Source organism: Oncorhynchus mykiss, chromosome 3, assembly GCF_057628025.1.
Source record: "Oncorhynchus mykiss isolate SJ-2025 chromosome 3, ASM5762802v1, whole genome shotgun sequence".
NCBI lineage: Eukaryota > Metazoa > Chordata > Actinopteri > Salmoniformes > Salmonidae > Oncorhynchus > Oncorhynchus mykiss.
The window spans coordinates 28,497,925-28,516,840 of NC_143024.1; the positions used below are offsets into that span (position 1 = coordinate 28,497,925).

At 47.9% G+C, this 18,916-nt stretch overlaps 1 protein-coding gene across 15 annotated transcripts in view; it reads right to left on the reverse strand.

Moving 5' to 3' along the window:
- LOC110503762 (adhesion G protein-coupled receptor B1) overlaps nt 1-18,916 on the reverse strand; it is a 111,076-nt gene that overhangs the window by 53,577 nt on the left and 38,583 nt on the right. For all 15 annotated transcript variants that reach the window (XM_090230694.1, XM_036970575.2, XM_090230687.1 and 12 more), the window contains one exon: nt 12,927-14,028. In XM_090230694.1, coding sequence (XP_090086820.1) covers nt 12,927-13,692 — 766 coding nt within the window. In that variant the 5' untranslated portion in view covers nt 13,693-14,028. The remainder of the gene's footprint in view (nt 1-12,926; nt 14,029-18,916) is intronic.

Consider the following 18,916-nt stretch of genomic DNA (forward strand, 5'->3'; position numbering starts at 1 on the left):
TTACCGCCTATTCCCTCTAACCCCATCTAACATTCCTATTCTTCAGTTCCAACTTCAAACCTCCCAGCACAACATCAACACCCTTACCAGTTTGGTAGTGACATTATACTCCATGCACTTCAGTACCCATCCTCAATCCTCTGGTGTCATTACGGCAGGGGCGGCAGGTAGCCTAGTGGTTAGAGCGTTGGACTTGTAACCGAAAGATTGCAAGAGCGAATCCCCGAGCTGACAAGGTACAAATCTGTCGTTCTGCCCCTGAACAAGGCAGATAGGCCGTCATTGACAATAATACTTTTTTCTTAACTGACTTGCCTAGTTAAATAAAGGTCAAATAAAAAATAAAAATGTAAATGACCCCTTACCCTCTCTAACCCCCTGTCCTTCAGTTTCCATCCTCAACCCTCTGTCATTACCCCCTACCCTGTCTAACCCCCTATCCTTCAGTTTCCATCCTCAACCCTCTGTCATTACCCCCTACCCTGTCTAACCCCCATCCTTCAGTTTCCATCCTCAACCCTCTGTCATTACCCCCTACCCTGTCTAACCCCCTATCCTTCAGTTTCCATCCTCAACCCTCTGTCATTACCCCCTAGCCTATCTAACCCCCTGTCCTTCAGTTTCCATCCTCAACCCTCTGATGTCATTACCCCCTACCCTATCTAACCCCCTATCCTTCAGTTCCCATCCTCAACCCTCTGTCATTACCCCCTACCCTATCTAACCCCCTATCCTTCAGTTTCCATCCTCAACCCTCTGTCATTACCCCCTAGCCTATCTAACCCCCTATCCTTCAGTTTCCATCCTCAACCTTCTGAAGTCATTACCCCCTACCCTCTCTAACCCCCTATCGTTCAGTTCCAGCTCCCAACCTTAACACCTACCAGGTCAATGGTGGAATTAACCCCATGTCCCCTCTAACCCTCATGTGCTTCCGTTCCAACTTATTTAGTCCTGTACCCCTGATAACTTTAACCAACATACTGTACTCAACAACTACGTTTGGAATCGCTTTTCTGTTCAGGAAAGGAATTGAAATTCCTATTCAACAATGGAAAAATCCTCATTAAAAATAAATAGTTATTTTCCATTTTCAAATTGGAATTTGAATTCATTTCCTGAATAAATCTCTGAATATAAAAGGAATTTACCCCAACATCTGCCCCACCATGCCACACCCTGACAGTTACCAGCTCCAACCTCTACAACACAAAACAGAACCTCCTCTAACCATCAACCTAACACATCCCTTTAAACCACAACATCCCTTTAAACCACAACATCCCTTTAAAGCCCTAATATAACCTGTGAGCCCAGCTCCAGCCTTTACCTTCCCATTAGTCCGGCTGAATGGACCTATTGTCTATAAATACTTATCAGGTGGAGGGGCTGTATGCTCTCAGGTGCAGGTCAGTCAGGCAGACACTTCAATTCGGATGATGGATGCTTCACTTCAGAGGGTGCGATAAGAAAAAGCTCAAAAGGTCCTTTGACTGGTAGGGATCAAATGGCGGCTATTCTACTTTCTCTATCAGACTGACAGACAGACAGGGAGACGGAGAGGGAGAGAGCTAGAGAAGTTACCAGGCTTTGCTTATTTTCTCTAGACACATCCATCTTCAAGCAGGAACACCTGCTCTGATAAGGGGCTAGCAAATCGTTGTGGGCGAAAATATAGGAGCACGAATACGCACGGACAGACACACATGTGCACAGAAATGCACACATGCACGCACACACACACAAACTTGTTTGTCTGTCAATAATAAACACTTTAGTTTTGAAAACAATACATTTTCCTTGGTTCTGAATTAATCTAGAAAATGTTTGTTTTCATCTTGTTTGTGTCTGAGATGAGAAATGTTGGAAAGCAAGAAAAGCAGCAGATGATTTGACCTTAACTCAATAAGAGAGAAACAGTTTGACTCCAGCTGGAGGTTGTTTACAGGTTGTTACTTACAAGTCGTCCTCGATGTGCAGGGTGTCAGGCTAATGTGTTCCTATGGTTACGGCCAGGGCCTCTGTATCTATTTCCTCTATGGTGAGTAAACTGCCCACCCCCTCACCCCCCTCCATTTTCTCCTGGGCAGTGTGTGTGTGTGTGTGTGTGTGTGTGTGTGTGTGTGTGTGTGTGTGTGTGTGTGTGTGTGTGTGTGTGTGTGCGTGTGTGTGCATGTGTAGTGTGCAGAGCTAGAGGGTTTTATGGGACTTAAAACAATCCCCACCACTGAAATCCTCATTCCTCCTCCTCTTCTCCTCATCCTCCTCCGGTCTCTGTAACTCGTTCTGGAGCCCACCAGGTACCTCTTCTAATGAAAGTGTCACTGTCGTCATTCTCCCTCCTACTGTCTCACAGTTACCAACCAAGGACATTACAATACACTGCTTCATTTCCATGTTCTAAAGGAATGGTTACCTATTTAAAAAACCAAGGACAGCTACTACTGGACTCCTGCCCTGTAGGACGTGTAGAGAGTGAGAGAAACACACACACATACACACACACTCCTAGCACAGAGTGCACTGTGGTAGATTCTCACCACGCTCTGTAATACTCTCATACATCTGAAGCCCTTCTCTCCCCACACAGCGTGGGATGGCATTGTGACTCACAGAGAAAGAGAGGGATGGAAGGATAGAGAAAGAGAAGGAGGAGGTGGATGAGGATGAGGAGGGAAGGGGGGGGGGGGGGTCAGGGCAAACCTCAGGTCCTATCTCCCCCTGCCAGAGTGGTGGGCTGGAGAGAGGGGGCCCTGGAGCCTGTGTGTGTGCGTGTGGTTGTGGGTTTGTTTGTGTGTGTGTACGTGTATGGTTGTGGATTTGTGTGTGTGTGTGTGTGTGTGTGTGCATGGTTTAGGATTTGTGTGTGGATCTGCTTTGGTTTGGAAGAGCACACGTGACATGTCTGTGCTAATGAGCTCTTCTCCTGGGCCTGCCAGGCTCTGACCAGACAGAGAGTGTGTGTGTGTGTGTGTGTGTGTGTGTGTGTGTGTGTGTGGGAGGTGGGCGCTGTGACAGGATACCACCCCTGCTTGTCATTCCTGGGTATATCACCAACGAGAAAAGAGCGAAAAAAAAGCCAGTACATCCCACTGAGCTACTGCTTCATCCCTAACAAGGGCACAGAGACACACACTCTCACACACAAACACACACATGCACTAGAACACTCTCTTAGCAGACACACATAGGCACCCAGGCGTACACACACAAACCTTTATGAGGACACACATTGAGAGACAAAGGCACACACACACACGATGACATTTTGCAGTGCCTTTGGGCGCACGGCGGCAGTAAACTGTACACTGCTGCCTGATCAGAGGACATTCATCTTCATTCTCCCTCTCATCAAATCTGAAGAAAGACAGAGAGAGCCTCAGTCTAGCATTTAAAGCCCTGCTACAGCTCGTATCAGATCCCAAGGTGGCTTAAGGGAGAGAACACACACACCACACACACACACACACACACACACATACATACACATATACACACATACACACCCACACAGAGACATACAGACCAACAGCACTGAAAAGAAACCAATGAAATGAAGAAAATGAAAGACTACAGATCACAGCATGAAGAATTGCCAAGAGTGTGAAAGAGAGTGAAGGAGAGAGAGAGAGAGTGAGAGAGGAAGAGCAAAAGAAAGAAAGTAAGAGAGAGAGGGAGAGAGAGAGAGAGAGAGAGAGAGAGAGAGAGAAAGGTGGAGGTGTGAGAGTGAAAGACGGGGAGAGTGGGAGGTGCGTCAGTTGTAAGCAGTGACGAGTTATCTGTCAGAGCAACAAGGAATTCCTGGAGCAGTGCAGTAGGTTTCACGCACACATGCACACCTACACGCACACAGACACACACAGTCCAATGCTAACCATTATCCACACAGTCACACAGTTACAGTTACGCACAGTAACTGTGCAGACACACACACACACACGTCCGTATGCTCACCAGCCAAAAACTGGAGCCGATCCTTTATCTTCACGCATTAAAGCAGCAATCAGCAATAGAAACAATTACAAAGCCAGCTCCCTGCCCCTGTTTCTGTGAAAAGCTGAGGGATGGGGCTGGAGAAATGTAACCACTCTCAAATAGACAGAGCCATGGATGCAAGCACAGACCATCAATGATATTAACGTTTTAGTTTTAACCATGTTTCGAGGCTATACAGTGTGTGTTTACCTTTACGTTGTTTACAAACACTGGATTAAAACAAGCTCGTATTTGGGGTTCTGATGGGGTACAACAGTTGAACTAAGCTCATGAGGCATGTATAAGTTATTTTCTTGAAGAATCAATGGGTACATACCATTAATTGATCATTAAATTGATGTAGCAACTGCTGATTTGGCAGTAAAATTGCTTAATTAAAATATGCATTTTTAATAAAGCCTTAGAGGGACCTGAGGTAGTAGATCTGTTGGCAGGGAGCTGTGAGAGGAGAGGAGAGGAGAGGAGAGGAGAGGAGAGGAGAGGAGAGGAGACACCATCCCTCAACATTTTCACTAGAACAACTACTCAGACAGAAGAGGGAGAGATAGGAAGATTCATTTTGAAAATGTGTGTTTCAGTGAAGGTATATTATTTTTAAAAAAGGGCTCCCACTTAAAACTGAGTGTAGAACAGCTGGGCTCTATAAGATATGACAGTAGTAGATTTCCTATACAAGACTGTCACACTCTCTCTGCAGGTTTAGCTATTGTACTGTAGCATTGCGTTAGCCCCGGGATGTCAAACAGAGTACAGTCTTACTCCACAGTCTGGCCTGCTCCAACCCACACAGACACCCGGTGGCTAACACTAGGCTACACAACACACACACTAGGCTACATGTCACACACACACACCAGGGATATATCACACACACAAACATAAACACACCAGACACACATTCAGGCACGCAAACACACAGTCTTTTATAGCTAACCTTGTGGGGACACGCAATTCAGTCACATTCAAAATCCTATTTACCCTAACCCTAACCCTAACTCTAACCTTAACCCAAAAACCTAACCCTTACCCTAAACCTAACCCTAGCTCCTAACCCTAACCCTAAAACTAACCCTAGCTCCTAACCCTAGCTCCTAACCCTATCCCTAAAACTTAACCTAGCTCCTTACCATAGCTCCTAACCGTAGCTCCTAGCCCATGATGAGAGAGGGTACCAGTCCAAATTTGGGACCTTTAACCCCTCTGGAAGTATTTTTTTTATCATTTTCTGAAAAATAAGAAGAATGGACGAAAAAAATTCTAAGTACACATTCCAGCCGTGCACCTGGGAATTGAACAGGTTACTAGGTGCACATTTTAAAATGTTTTTTTAATGGCTTTTGACCCACCCAGGTCAAGCCAACTAAGGGGCTCCACTGGTTGTTTTAGCCGTTTTCAACCATCATCACCTGGGAACCCTATGTAATTCAATGACAGAGCTCTGCTGAAAAATGACTAAGTCCAGCATTCGCTCCACAGACTATGTCCAGCCGTGCACCTGGTGATTTAACGGGTTACCAGGTGTCGAGCCTCTACAGGCTAACTACAGACCTCCATGCCTCTTGTCCTACTCTCTCTGCCCTGCCTGCCCGCCTGCCCGCCTGCCCTCTCTCTCGGCCTGTCACTTCAACTCGGTCCACCTGGTACCATTTAACACCCTGTCCCTTCAGACCGCCAGGTCTCCATACATTCTCAACCATGACCAAATGACACACAAAGACAAGGGTGAATTTCAAAGAAATGTACTTTATTTATCAGTGAATCATGGATTGATTTGTCCCTCAATTAGTGACCGTGTCTGGCTGGCATTATGAGGCAAATTATAGTCCCAGTAATACCATGCCTGCGTCGCCAGGGAGTGACACATATGTAACCGACCCTGGATTAAAGTTCACTGTAGCAACGCTTTGTCGAAGTGCACCGAAGGTCCCTTTACTTCCAATGCCGAAATCAGCAAATATCTGGGCCACATACTCCCCAAGATTATCGTACATTTTCCCGCAGGACGTGAAAAAGAACGGCTCTGTGTCTGAGGTGATGCCACTCAGATGAGGCCTGATCTGATGGAAGCATTTAAGCCAAGTGTATTCCTCCTCCGACATCACAATTCTACACTCCCAGAAGCTATAGTTCGTTTTGTGGCTTGCAACGAACAGCGGGTAACCCCCACTTTCCTTGGTTACTTCCATAAAATCCTTCTCACTGAACATGGTGACCGGGATCGCCTAGTGCCATTAAATATGACCAAAGGGCTAGTTATGAGAGCCGCAAACCTACGCCTGTCAGAGCAGGTGGCTCGGACTTCCAGTCTATTGAGAACCGAAGGAATAGCCTGAATACTTATCTCGACAAACCGGCTTAACTCCTCAGCTCTGAGCACCTCGTCTCTTCAGAGGTTGCAAAAATGTTCCCTGTGAGATGCCTGGGTCTGCCCCAAATCCCAATCCATCTTTGCCAAGCAGAGTAACACCTTTCTAATTCCACCGGCTTTAGCCCACAGACTCTTTGGTCTGAACTGCAGAAGATACTTCAGAACACTTTGAACATCGGCCTGATAGATTTTTAACGTGGATGGTGCCAAACCACGGTCTTCACATAGGCTATACAACTCAGACACATGTTTGTAATTAGCCAGGGAACCCAGTCCTTCATCTGCCTTGCCCTCTGACATAATGTGGAGGAATTCCCGTATTCAGGAAAGACTGGAGCGACTATCGTCAATGCATTTCACTGAAGGGTTTTTACCCAGAACGACGCCTTCATATTCGGTCAAAATGCCATATTTTTCAACTCGCTCCGGGCAGGCCCCCGAGCTTCAATAGTGGACGACTGACCGTCGACCTCATCACTCTCGCTGACCATTGAAGTCCCCTTGACGCAGCCTTGCTCCCTCGGTTCCCACCGTGCTTCCCCACCTCTCTGACTGGTTGGCTGCACCACCACCGCCGCTGCCGCCGACTGCTCACCCTCATCCCCCAGCTGCTGCGTCGCCACTGCTGGCTGCTCACCCTCATCCCCCAGCTGCTGCGTCACCACTGCTGGCTGCTCACCCTCATCCCCCAGCTGCTGCGTTGCCACTGCTGACTGTTCACCCTCATCCCCCAGCTGCTGCGTCACCACTGCTGGCTGCTCACCCTCATCCCCCAGCTGCTGCGTTGCCACTGCTGACTGTTCACCCTCATCCCCCAGCTGCTGCGTCGCCACTGCTGACTGCTCACCCTCATCCCCCAGCTGCTGCGTCACCACTGCTGGCTGCTCACCCTCATCCCCCAGCTGCTGCGTTGCCACTGCTGACTGTTCACCCTCATCCCCCAGCTGCTGCGTCACCACTGCTGGCTGCTCACCCTCATCCCCCAGCTGCTGCGTTGCCACTGCTGACTGTTCACCCTCATCCCCCAGCTGCTGCGTTGCCACTGCTGACTGCTCACCCTCATCCCCCAGCTGCTGCGTTGCCACTGCTGGCTGCTCACCCTCATCCCCCAGCTGCTGCGTCGCCACTGCTTGCTGCTCACCCTCATCCCCCAGCTGCTGCGTTGCCACTGCTGACTGTTCACCCTCATCCCCCAGCTGCTGCGTTGCCACTGCTGACTGCTCACCCTCATCCCCCAGCTGCTGCGTCGCCACTGCTGACTGCTCACCCTCATCCCCCAGCTGCTGCGTCACCACTGCTGGCTGCTCACCCTCATCCCCCAGCTGCTGCGTTGCCACTGCTGACTGTTCACCCTCATCCCCCAGCTGCTGCGTTGCCACTGCTGACTGCTCACCCTCATCCCCCAGCTGCTGCGTTGCCACTGCTGGCTGCTCACCCTCATCCCCCAGCTGCTGCGTCGCCACTGCTGACTGCTCACCCTCATCCCCCAGCTGCTGCGTCGCCACTGCTTGCTGCTCACCCTCATCCCCAGCTGCTGCGTTGCCACTGCTGACTGTTCACCCTCATCCCCCAGCTGCTGCGTTGCCACTGCTGACTGCTCACCCTCATCCCCCAGCTGCTGCGTCGCCACTGCTGACTGCTCACCCTCATCCCCCAGCTGCTGCGTCACCACTGCTGGCTGCTCACCCTCATCCCCCAGCTGCTTCCCTGCCACTGCTGACTGTTCACCCTCATCCCCCAGCTGCTGCGTTGCCACTGCTGACTGCTCACCCTCATCCCCCAGCTGCTGCGTTGCCACTGCTGACTGTTCACCCTCATCCCCCAGCTGCTGCGTTGCCACTGCTGACTGCTCACCCTCATCCCCCAGCTGCTGCGTCGCCACGGCTGACTGCTCACCCTCATCCCCCAGCTGCTCCGTTGCCACTGCTGACTGCTCACCCTCATCCCCCAGCTGCTGCGTCGCCACGGCTGACTGCTCACCCTCATCCCCCAGCTGCTGCGTTGCCACTGCTGACTGTTCACCCTCATCCCCCAGCTGCTGCGTTGCCACTGCTGACTGCTCACCCTCATCCCCCAGCTGCTGCGTTGCCACTGCTGACTGTTCACCCTCATCCCCCAGCTGCTGCGTTGCCACTGCTGACTGCTCACCCTCATCCCCCAGCTGCTGCGTCGCCACGGCTGACTGCTCACCCTCATCCCCCAGCTGCTCCGTTGCCACTGCTGACTGCTCACCCTCATCCCCCAGCTGCTGCGTCGCCACGGCTGACTGCTCACCCTCATCCCCCAGCTGCTGCGTCGCCACGGCTGACTGTTCACCCTCATCCCCCAGCTGCTGCGTTGCCACTGCTGACTGTTCACCCTCATCACCCAGCTGCTGCGTCGCCACTGCTGACTGTTCACCCTCATCCCCCAGCTGCTGCGTTGCCACTGCTGACTGTTCACCCTCATCCCCCAGCTGCTGCGTCGCCACTGCTGACTGCTCACCCTCATCCCCCAGCTGCTGCGTTGCCACGGCTGACTGCTCACCCTCATCCCCCAGCTGCTGCGTCGCCGACCGCTCACTGTCAAAGTCCCAGGGTTCACCTTGGGCTCCAGCCACATTCCACCACCATTGTTCTGCTGCATGTACTGCTCTGAATCGGGATGCAGTCTGTCAGTCAGTAGCGGCTCACTAGCATAGCATGCTTCCATTCGATAGTACCAGACTTAAGTTAATGTGCGACTTTGAAATGTTGGTCTATCCGCCCGGTGTTCTGCTTGGGACAAAGTCCACAGTCACGTTTTCATCTGCTGTTCATAGCTTCTCTCTCCTGCCTTCCTGTGTGCGTCCCTGTTTTTTCCATCAACCAACAAACTAAACCTAGCTCCTAACCCTAGCTCCTAACCCTAGCTCCTAACCCTAACCCTAGCTCCTATCTCTAAACCTTAATATAATTCTAACCCTAACACTAATTCTAACCCTAACACCAAACCCCTAGAAATAACATTAACCTTGTGGGAACTAACTAAATGTCCCCAGTGAGTCAAATGTTTGTGTCCACACACATGCACCACAAACTTCAGCTTCTATCTTAGCACTCTGTCAGCCACCCACTCTCTGTCACGAGGGACCAGTGTATGCAACTATCTGCCCAACAAGAGAGGGAGAGAGAGTGTTTCTTTGGAGAGAGATGGAGAGAGACAGAGACCAAGAGAAGTAGCATAGTGTGTGTGGGAAGAGGTGTTAATGCATTAGACTTGCTATAAGACTCTCCTCCCTCTCCTCTGGGAGCAGTGGTTTGATATCCCTTAGTTTAGCAACCTCAAATCTAAGCTGTGTGTGTGCGTGTATGTGCGTGTGTGTGTGTGTGTGTGTGCACAAGAAGCTGTCCTCTCTGGGAACTACCACACACATTCATCTTACTTAACGACAGCATTCTGCTAACATCTGACCACCATAAAGAAAAGTGCAAGTCATGAATACATGTTTTACTCCTCCCTCCTTTCCAGTCCCCTTGAACTCCTCTTACTCTCATTTTTGTCAAATTTCTGTCTTTCTCCCATCTTCCCATTTTCTCAATTTCACGTCCCCACACCAATCTTTCCCTCTTCTCCCTCTCTCTTTGTTTCTCTCCTTGTCTCTCAAATCCCTCCTTTAGTTTGTCACTGCCTCCCCTGCTGTCTCTGTAAAGTGAGAAATGAATCCTCTCCTGCTCCGTGATGTCTTCCCACTGTGCAACACACACACACACACACACACACACACACACACACACACACACACACACACACACACACAGGCTAAGCATTCAAATGAAAGCTGCCTCCTTCGCTTCCTCTTTTTCCTCCTCTTTCTACCAGTGTCGGCCTGCTCTCCAACTGCCTGACCTCTAACGGACTACTCCAGCCATCTGCTCTCCAACTGCCTGACCTCTAACTGACTACTCCAGCCATCTGCTCTCCAACTGCCTGACCTCTAACTGACTACTCCAGCCATCTGCTCTCCAACTGCCTGACCTCTAACTGACTACTCCAGCCATCTGCGCTCCATGTGAAAGGGATAGATGTGTGGACGGGAGGAAGTGTGGAACTGACGTCTCTCCTCTCCTCTCCATAGAAAGAGTGAGCAATAGAGAGAGAGAGAGAGAGAGAGACAAAGAGAGAGATGGAGGGAAGATGGAGGGTGAGATAGACCGGGATCCATTAATCGTGTGCTGAGTGAGGCCTCAGAGACAGACAGGGCCACGAAGGCCTCTGTCTCAATCGCTCACTTCCCAAACCCTTCAACAGTCATATAATTTCATGCTCCTCTTCTCTCCGCTCATTGCTCCTCTCCTCCTCAGCACAGCAAGCCAGTCTGGCTTCCAGCCCATTCCCACACAGAATCCATTATCCTTTCTTCTCTCTCTTCATCCTCAACTAACCCACCCATCCATCCTTCCAGCTAGCCATCCATCCATCGACTGTCTCCCCATGCTCAGTGGGGGTTGAATTGCCACTCAGAGAGGTATAGGAATATCATCAAAGTTCACTTTGACCACTTTGAGGCCCTGCTATTCTGAGAGAGAGAAAGAGAGAAAAAGAAAGAGAGACTGAGAAAGACAAATAAATAAATAGCGACAGAGAGAAAGAGAGAGAAAGAAAGAAAGAAAAAGAGTAGGAAGAGATTCATAATATGAAGAATTCCCCTCTTTCTAGATGTACCCAGCCAAGTCTGTGTTGCATGTACCTCCAGACCACACCCCATGATCTGGATGACATAAAAAGGATAACTAGCCTGTGTGGAGAGGAGAGGAGATGAGAAGAGAGGAGAGGAGAGGAAAGGAAAGGAAAGGAAAGGAAAGGAGACCCTTGGTGACAGGTAACATTAGCTGCGGAGAGAATAGAGGAGAGGAGATAAGAGGAGAGGAGAGCCTTGGTGACAGGGAACATTAGCTGTAGAGAGAGGAGAAGAGACAGGGGGGAGAAGACGACATGAGATACTACCCACAACATCAGCTCTGCTTGGCTGGCTGCAAGACTGAGTCTCCTCCATCAGCCTGGAATCAGCCTATAGGCCTGGGTAGGGGGAGGGAGGGAGAGATTGAGGGAGGGATGGGGAGGGAGAGGTTTGACCAGAGGCTGAAGTGATTGAGAAGAGAAAGAGAGGAAGGATGGATGGATGGATGGAGGGGAAGATGGAGGGAAGAGATGTGGAGGGAGGGAGAGGGCTGGGTGCTCTGAGAAGAAGAGACTAGGGTTGTGATGATACCAGTATCGTGATATTTTTCCTATGGAAAAAATTTAAACACGAAGCAAACCTAACTCTTTGGTAAGTTAAAAACCTGCTGTATTTCAAATATTGTGTGCTATACATTGGAAAATAAATGCAAGTGACTCTGGATGACAACTTAATGTTTGTTTCCAACATTAGGGCTGTTTTCTTTAATAAGTGAAAACTGCTTTGATTTTTTGTTTTCTTGCCTCCATACTAAAGTATCGCGAATCTGGCATTGTCCCGGCCCTAGAAGAGACCAGAGGCTGATAAGAGGAAGTGATGCAGAGAGCGAGAGAAGAAGAGAAAGACGGATGGAGAAGGAGAAGAGGGTTCAACCCAATGGCAGGCAGTAGCCCTAGTCTCCCTCAGGGATGGAGCTCTCAGTTATCAACCTGTCTGTCAGGTCCAGGCTTGGGAAGGGGAGCCAGGATCACACAGCACCATCACACATCTAACCAACTACAGATCCATATCCTTATCCAAGCCCCTATAGTCGCTCTCCTGTGCATCGCCCCCTGCTCAGAGCAGCCATACACAGAAATCCAGCTAGCTACAGTCCCCATAATCTAAAGTTCATCTACTGTGTATCCAGCTCACACACACACCCACTCCCCCCGCTCTGAGCTGCCATTAAAGCTATCCCATATTACACATAGATCATTCTTCCCCAGTCCCAGTCTCCCTTCTCTATTCATCCAGTTCCCCCTCTCTCCATCTTTCCCTGACCATCTCTACCTCCCTCCATATCCCTCCTGCAGCAATCCCATGTCACGCCCAGATCATCCTCCCCAGTCCCAGCCTCCCTCAGGCCGATCCAGTATCTCTCTTCCCAACCACAGAGAGACAGGACACGGCGCCGACCTGCCAAGGTCATTCAGCTCAGAATCCATCAGCTGAAACCCTATACCATCTCTGTTCTGTCTTTTAGCTACTGTCATTCTACTGATCTTTCACGGCCTTTCTACTTTCTGTGACCTAGCCAGAGCATTTTTTTGGATGCTGCATAGTCATTTGAACACAAATTGCCTCAAATTGTCCGGAAATTATAAGGAGGTGGCTATGTCAATTACTTTTCTTTCCTTTAAAATAATTGTTTATTTGTATTGTGACAGGTTAGAGTACGAGGCTCCCTACACATTTATTGATTGACCTGGACCACAGAGGCCCCCCATTTAACATGAAATGGCATGCTATACAGACAAGATGACCAAGTGAGCCACAAGCCTCGCCTACAAGCTCTCCTCCAATAGACAAAACGGCATCACATGCTGGCCAAAACATTTCCACAAATTCCCATAACTAAAACCAGAGAACTATTCCACTCACTGTTGCTGTCAGTATCACTCTTCTCATTGGCACTGGGTAGGCAGTTCTCCAGATAGAACCCGTTCCTGTAGCATCCATCTCCTTCGCTGAGCTGTGGAGGAGGAGGGGGCTCCCAGCACTGACAGGGGGTCTGCATGATGCCACAGGGCCTGTTAGAGGTGCTGGATGCCAGGCAGTCCTCCAGCCACTGGCACAGCATCTGACACGCTGCCATGCTGGGGTTACGCTTCCCCACCACCAGGTACTCTGTCTTAAATTCCCCATCTTCGCTAGCGTTAGGGGTGGTGACCGTCACGCCGGCCCGGGGCGGCCCTTTCCTCATTTGTAGGAACTGTTTCCCAGCCTCCAGAAAGGCCACAGGGGATGAAGAGTCACACAGCTTGACCACCTCGTCGAAGCTCTCCATGCCCAGGTAGGTGCGCGTGGTCTCCAGAAACGAGTCAAACTGGAATGTGCGGAGCTGCCGGGGAATGCAGTCCGTTGTGGAGGTAGGTTTGGTTACCTTGATAAAGATGGTGTAGCGGCGCGGGTCTGGGTTCTGCAGGGTCCAGGAGCAGGGTGCCGTGGGGAAAGTGGAGGAGGACAGGAAGTGGCCAAAGAATCTGCTCTGAACCAGAGTGGAGCAGGTGTCTGACTCAGGCCCTGAGGGAGCAGCAGGGCACTGACTAAACAGTTGTAACAGCAGCAAAAGCAGCAACGATGATGACAGGGGGACTTGGGGGTTCACCAGGTGCCCAGGTAAGGAGGAAAAAAGAGTGGTCGTCATGGTTACCAAATGAATTAGAAAGACCAGAGGGGGTTTGCTGGAACCTCTGTTTTTTTGTAACCTCTCGTCGATCTGTCTTTCTGTCTCACTGATTTTCTGGCAACCAGGTGGGACCTTCAGGGTGTTCACTGAAGCCTCTGGGGGAAGAGGAGGAGGAGGAAGAGAAGGAAGAGGAGGAGGAGGAAGAGGAGGAAGGAAGAAGAGGAGGAGGAGGAGGAAGAGGAGGAGGAGGAAGGAGGAGGAGGAAGGAGGAGGAGAAAGAGGAAGATTGCACTCAGCGGTCCAGTGATCTGTCCATGATTGTGTGTGTCAGTCGACCCAGACTTTCAGACGAACCTGGAGAGAAAGAAATAAGAGAGATATTTTGACCTGAGAGGACACATCACTATAACAGCAAATACACTAGCAAATCAACAAGATAAGACATGAATCATTCGCTCTTTCCATTATACTCTCACCACCAGACTCAGTTTGTGCATAGTGGTTTGATCTCCATTACAACACAGATATATACAGTGCCTTCAGAAAGAAGTCACATCCCTTAACTTTTTCCACATTTTGTTGTGTTACAGCCTGAAGTTAAAATGGATGAAATTTAGATTTTTGTCACACATATTTATAATACCCCCTAATGTCAAAGTTTAATTATGCTTTTCGAAAAGCTGAAATACGTATTCAACCCCTTTGTTATGGCAAGCCTAAATAAGTTCAGGAGTAAAGATTTGCTTATAAAGTCAGATAATAAGTTGCATGGATAATAGTGTTTAACATGAGTTTTGAATGACTACCTCATATCTGTACCCCACACATACAATTATCTGTAAGCTCCCTCAATTGAGCAGTGAATTTCAAACACAGATTCAACCATAAAGATCAAGTAGGTTTTATAATGCCTCACAAGGAAGGACACCTATTGGTAGATGGTTAAAAAAAACAGACATTGAATATCCCTTTGAGCATGGTAATAATATAATATAATATAATAACACTTTGGATAGCGTATCAATACACCAAGTCACTACAAAGATACAGGCGTCCTTCCTAACCCAGTTAACAGAGAGGAAAGAAACCCCTCAGGAATTTCACTAATTCTCAGGAAAGTAGCTAATCACAGGCAAAATCATTGAGGAAAATCTGGTTCAGTCTGCATTCCACCAGACACTGGGAGATGAATGAACCTTTCAGCAGGACAATAACCTAAAAAACAAGGCCATATCTGCACTAGAGTTGCTTACCAATAAGACAGTGAATGTTCCTAAGGCAGTGTATAAAATCTATGGCAAGACTTGACAATGGTTGTCTAGCAATTATCAAAAAACAATTTGACAGAGCTAGAAGAATCTTGAAAACAATAATGGCAAATATTGTACAATCAAATCAAATCAAAGTTAATTTGTCACTTGCGCCGAATACAACAGGTGTAGTAGACCTTACAGTGAAATGCTTACTTACAGGCTCTAACCAATCGTGCAAAAAAAGGTATGTCTTGTCTTTCGCTATGCCGGATTAAGTGATATGACATGCTATTCTTTAAAATAATTTCTCAGTAATTAATATTACCTGATTGAGCTAATAATGTAATTAACAAGAGAGTCGGGGCACCACAAAATAATATTTATAGAGCTGTTATCTTCCGAATAAACTCTTAAAGACCTAGTAATATTTTACATCAATAGCAGTCAATATTAATCGTCACCTCAATTCAGTCTCATCTGAAAGTTGTAAATTATTGGTTATCTGCACGAACCCTGGCTAAGTTGAATCAGCAATACAAAATTGGGTTTAATTATTTATTTACTAGATACCTAACTAATCACACAGAATTACACATACACATAATTAAATCATAACTTGATTACAAATTACTTCATAAAGGAAAATGTCCCTAGCGGGCGGAGCAGATATGACAGCTTGTTACACAAAAGAAAAGGGGCTGGGTTTGAGTGAAAAAGCGGGAAGACTGAGGAACAAAGGGTGATGCTGTGCTATCATAAATACAGTATCTTATGCATTCTAAATTACCGCCCATTTGGAAAAGGAAAATGCAATAAATATTTACTCTGAGCTGCGCTTCAGTAAGTTGGTGGTAGATGGAAGGCTGTGTTGCCAAACCGAGTCCTTTGTCCTTTGAAGAATGTCTCTGGTTGTCAATTGGATACGTTGTAGTAACGTCGTTGTGTGATAGACGGGATACTCTGTCTGTTCCTTCCTAGCCCTCGTTTACAGCTGCTGTTGCTAACTCAACGGCTAGGAGGTATCACTTCTGTAGTTAATAAGAGTTCAAAGATCATACCATTCGCAACCAAAGCTCACGCTGATGTGGCTTCGTTCTGTAGTTATTATCTGAACCATTCTGACATCGGACCGTCGTCCTCACATCCTCGGAACAAGAGGTTATATTGTCGTCAAGGCTTTATATAGGAAGGGAGAGGGGGGCGTGTTTGAAAAGTTTTATAGCCCATGTCCCGTCACAGGGGCGGGCCACTGATTGAGCAGTGAAATCCAAATCTCACATTTTAGAAGCAAAAAACACATTTCATCCCATCACAAATCATTTCATATTCAAACATTTAAATTGAACAACAATTCCATGTGAATCCGATAACTCTGATGTGTAGACTTTCCACTGTCATCTTATCATTGATGAGAATGTCTCAGATGACAACCGAACTGACATCATATTCATTAAGTACCACCACATATGTTCAATTGGTCGGATTAACAGAATATAGTTAATTTCCCCCCACCTTCTGATGTTCCCAGAATCTCTATGTTAACCAAGGTGTTTGCTAATGTAACATCAGTAGGGTAGAGAGAGGAAAAAGGGGGGGAAGAGGTATTTATGACTGTCATAAACCTACCCCCAGGCCAACGTCATGACAGGTATTAGGTGAACAATAGGTAAGTAAAGAAATAAAACAACAGTAAAAAGACAGGCTATATACAGTAGCGAGGCTATAAAAGTAGCGAAGCTACAAACAGACACCGGTTAGTCAGGCTGATTGAGGTCGTATGTACATGTAGATATGGTTAAAGTGACTATGCATATATGATGAACAGAGAGTAGCTGTAGCATAAAAGAGGGGTTGGCGGGTGGTGGGTGGTGGGACACAATGCAGATAGCCCGGTTAGCCAATGTGCGGGAGCACCAGTTGGTCGGCCCAATTGAGGTAGTATGTACATTAATGTATAGTTAAAGTAACTATGCATATATGAAAAACAGAGAGTAGCATCAGCGTAAAATAGGTGTTGGGGGTGGGGCACACAATGTAAATAGTCCAGGTGGCCATTTAATTACCTGTTCAGGAGTCTTATGACTTGGGGGTAATAACTGTTGAGAAGCCTTTTTGTCCTAGACTTGGCACTCTGGTACCTCTTGCCATGCGATAGTAGAGAGAACAGTCTATGACTGGGGCGGCTGGGGTCTTTGACAATTTTTAGTGCCTTCCTCTGACACCGCCTGGTGTAGAATTCCTAGATGGCTTGCAGCTTAGCGCCAGTGATGCAATGGGCCGTACGCCATACCCTCTGTAGTGCCTTGCGGTCAGAGGCCAAGCCATTGCCGTACCAGGCAGTGATGCAACCAGTCAGGATGCTCTTGATGTTGTAGCTGTAGAACCTATTGAGGGTCTGAGGACCTATGCAAAATCTTTTTAGTTTCCTGAGGGGAAATAGGCTCTGTCGTGCCCTCTTCACAACTGTCTCGGTGTGTTTGGACCATTCTAGTTTGTTGTTGATGTGGACACCAAGGAACTTGAAGCTCTCAATCTGCTCCACTACAGCCCCGTCGATGAGAATGGGGGCGTGCTCGGTCTTCCTTTTCCTGTAGTCCACAATCATCTCCTTTGTCTAGGTTATGTTGAGGGATAAGTTGTTATTCTGAGCTTTAAGGGTACTATGGTGTTGAACGCTGAGCTGTAGTCAATGAATAGCATTCTCACATAGGTGTTCCTTTTGTCCAGGTGGGAAAGGGCAGTGTGGAGTGCAATAGAGATTGCATCATCTGTGGATCTGTTTGGGCGGTTTGCAAATTGGTGTAGGTCTAGGGTTTCTGGGATAATGGTGTTGATGTGAGCCATTACCAACCTTTCAAAACACTATGGACGTGAGTGCTACGGGTCGGTAGTCATTTAGGCAGGTTTCCTTAGTGTTCTTCGGCACAGGGACTATGGTGGTCTGCTTGAAACATGTTGGTATTACAGACTCAATCAGGGACATGTTGAAAATGTCAGTGAAGACAACTGCCAGTTGGTCAGCACATGCCTGGAGCACACGTCCTGGTAATTGGTCTGGCCCCGCAGCCTTATTTATGTTGACCTGTTTAAAGTTCTTACTCACGTCGGCTACAGAGAGCGTGATCACATTGTCGTTCGGAACAGCTGATGCTCTCATGCATGCCTCAGTGTTGCTTGCCTCAAAGCGAGCATAGAGGTGATTTAGCTCATCTGGTAGGATCGTGTCACTGGGCAGCACACGGCTTTGCTTCCCATTGTAGTCTGTAATAGTTTGCAAGCCATGCCACATAAGACGAGCGTCGGACCCGGTGTTGTATGATTCAATCTTAGCCCTGTATTGACTCTTTGCCTGTTTGATGGTTTGTCGCAGGTCATAGCAGGATTTATTGTAAGCTTCCGGGTTAGAGTCCCGCACCTTGAAAGTGGCAGCTCTACCCTTTATGCTCAGTCCGAATGTTGCCTGTAAATCCATGGTTTCTGGTTGGGGTATGTACGTACAGTCACTGTGGGGACGACGTCCTCGATGCACTTATTTATAAAGCCAGTGACTCCTCAATGCCATCGGAACAATCCCGGTCTGTGATATCAAAACAGTCCTGTAGTTTAGCATCTGCTTCATCTGACCACTTTTTTATAGACCGAGTCACTGGTGCTTCCTGCTTTTATTTTAGCTTGTAAGCAGGAATCAGGAGGATAGAATTGAGGGAGAGCTTTGTAAATGTCTCTGTGTGTGTAATACAGGTGACCTAGAATGTTTCCAGATGTGCAAAGCTCTTAGAGACTAACCCAGAAAGACTCACAGCTGAAATCGCTGCCAAAGGTGATTCTAACATGTATTGACTCAGGGCTGTGACTTCTTACGTAAATGAGATATTTCTGTATTTAATTTCCAATAAATGTGCTAACATTTCTAGATACATGTTTTCACTTTGTCATTATGAGGTATTGTGTGTAGATGTGTGACAGAAAGATCAGTTTAATCCATTTCT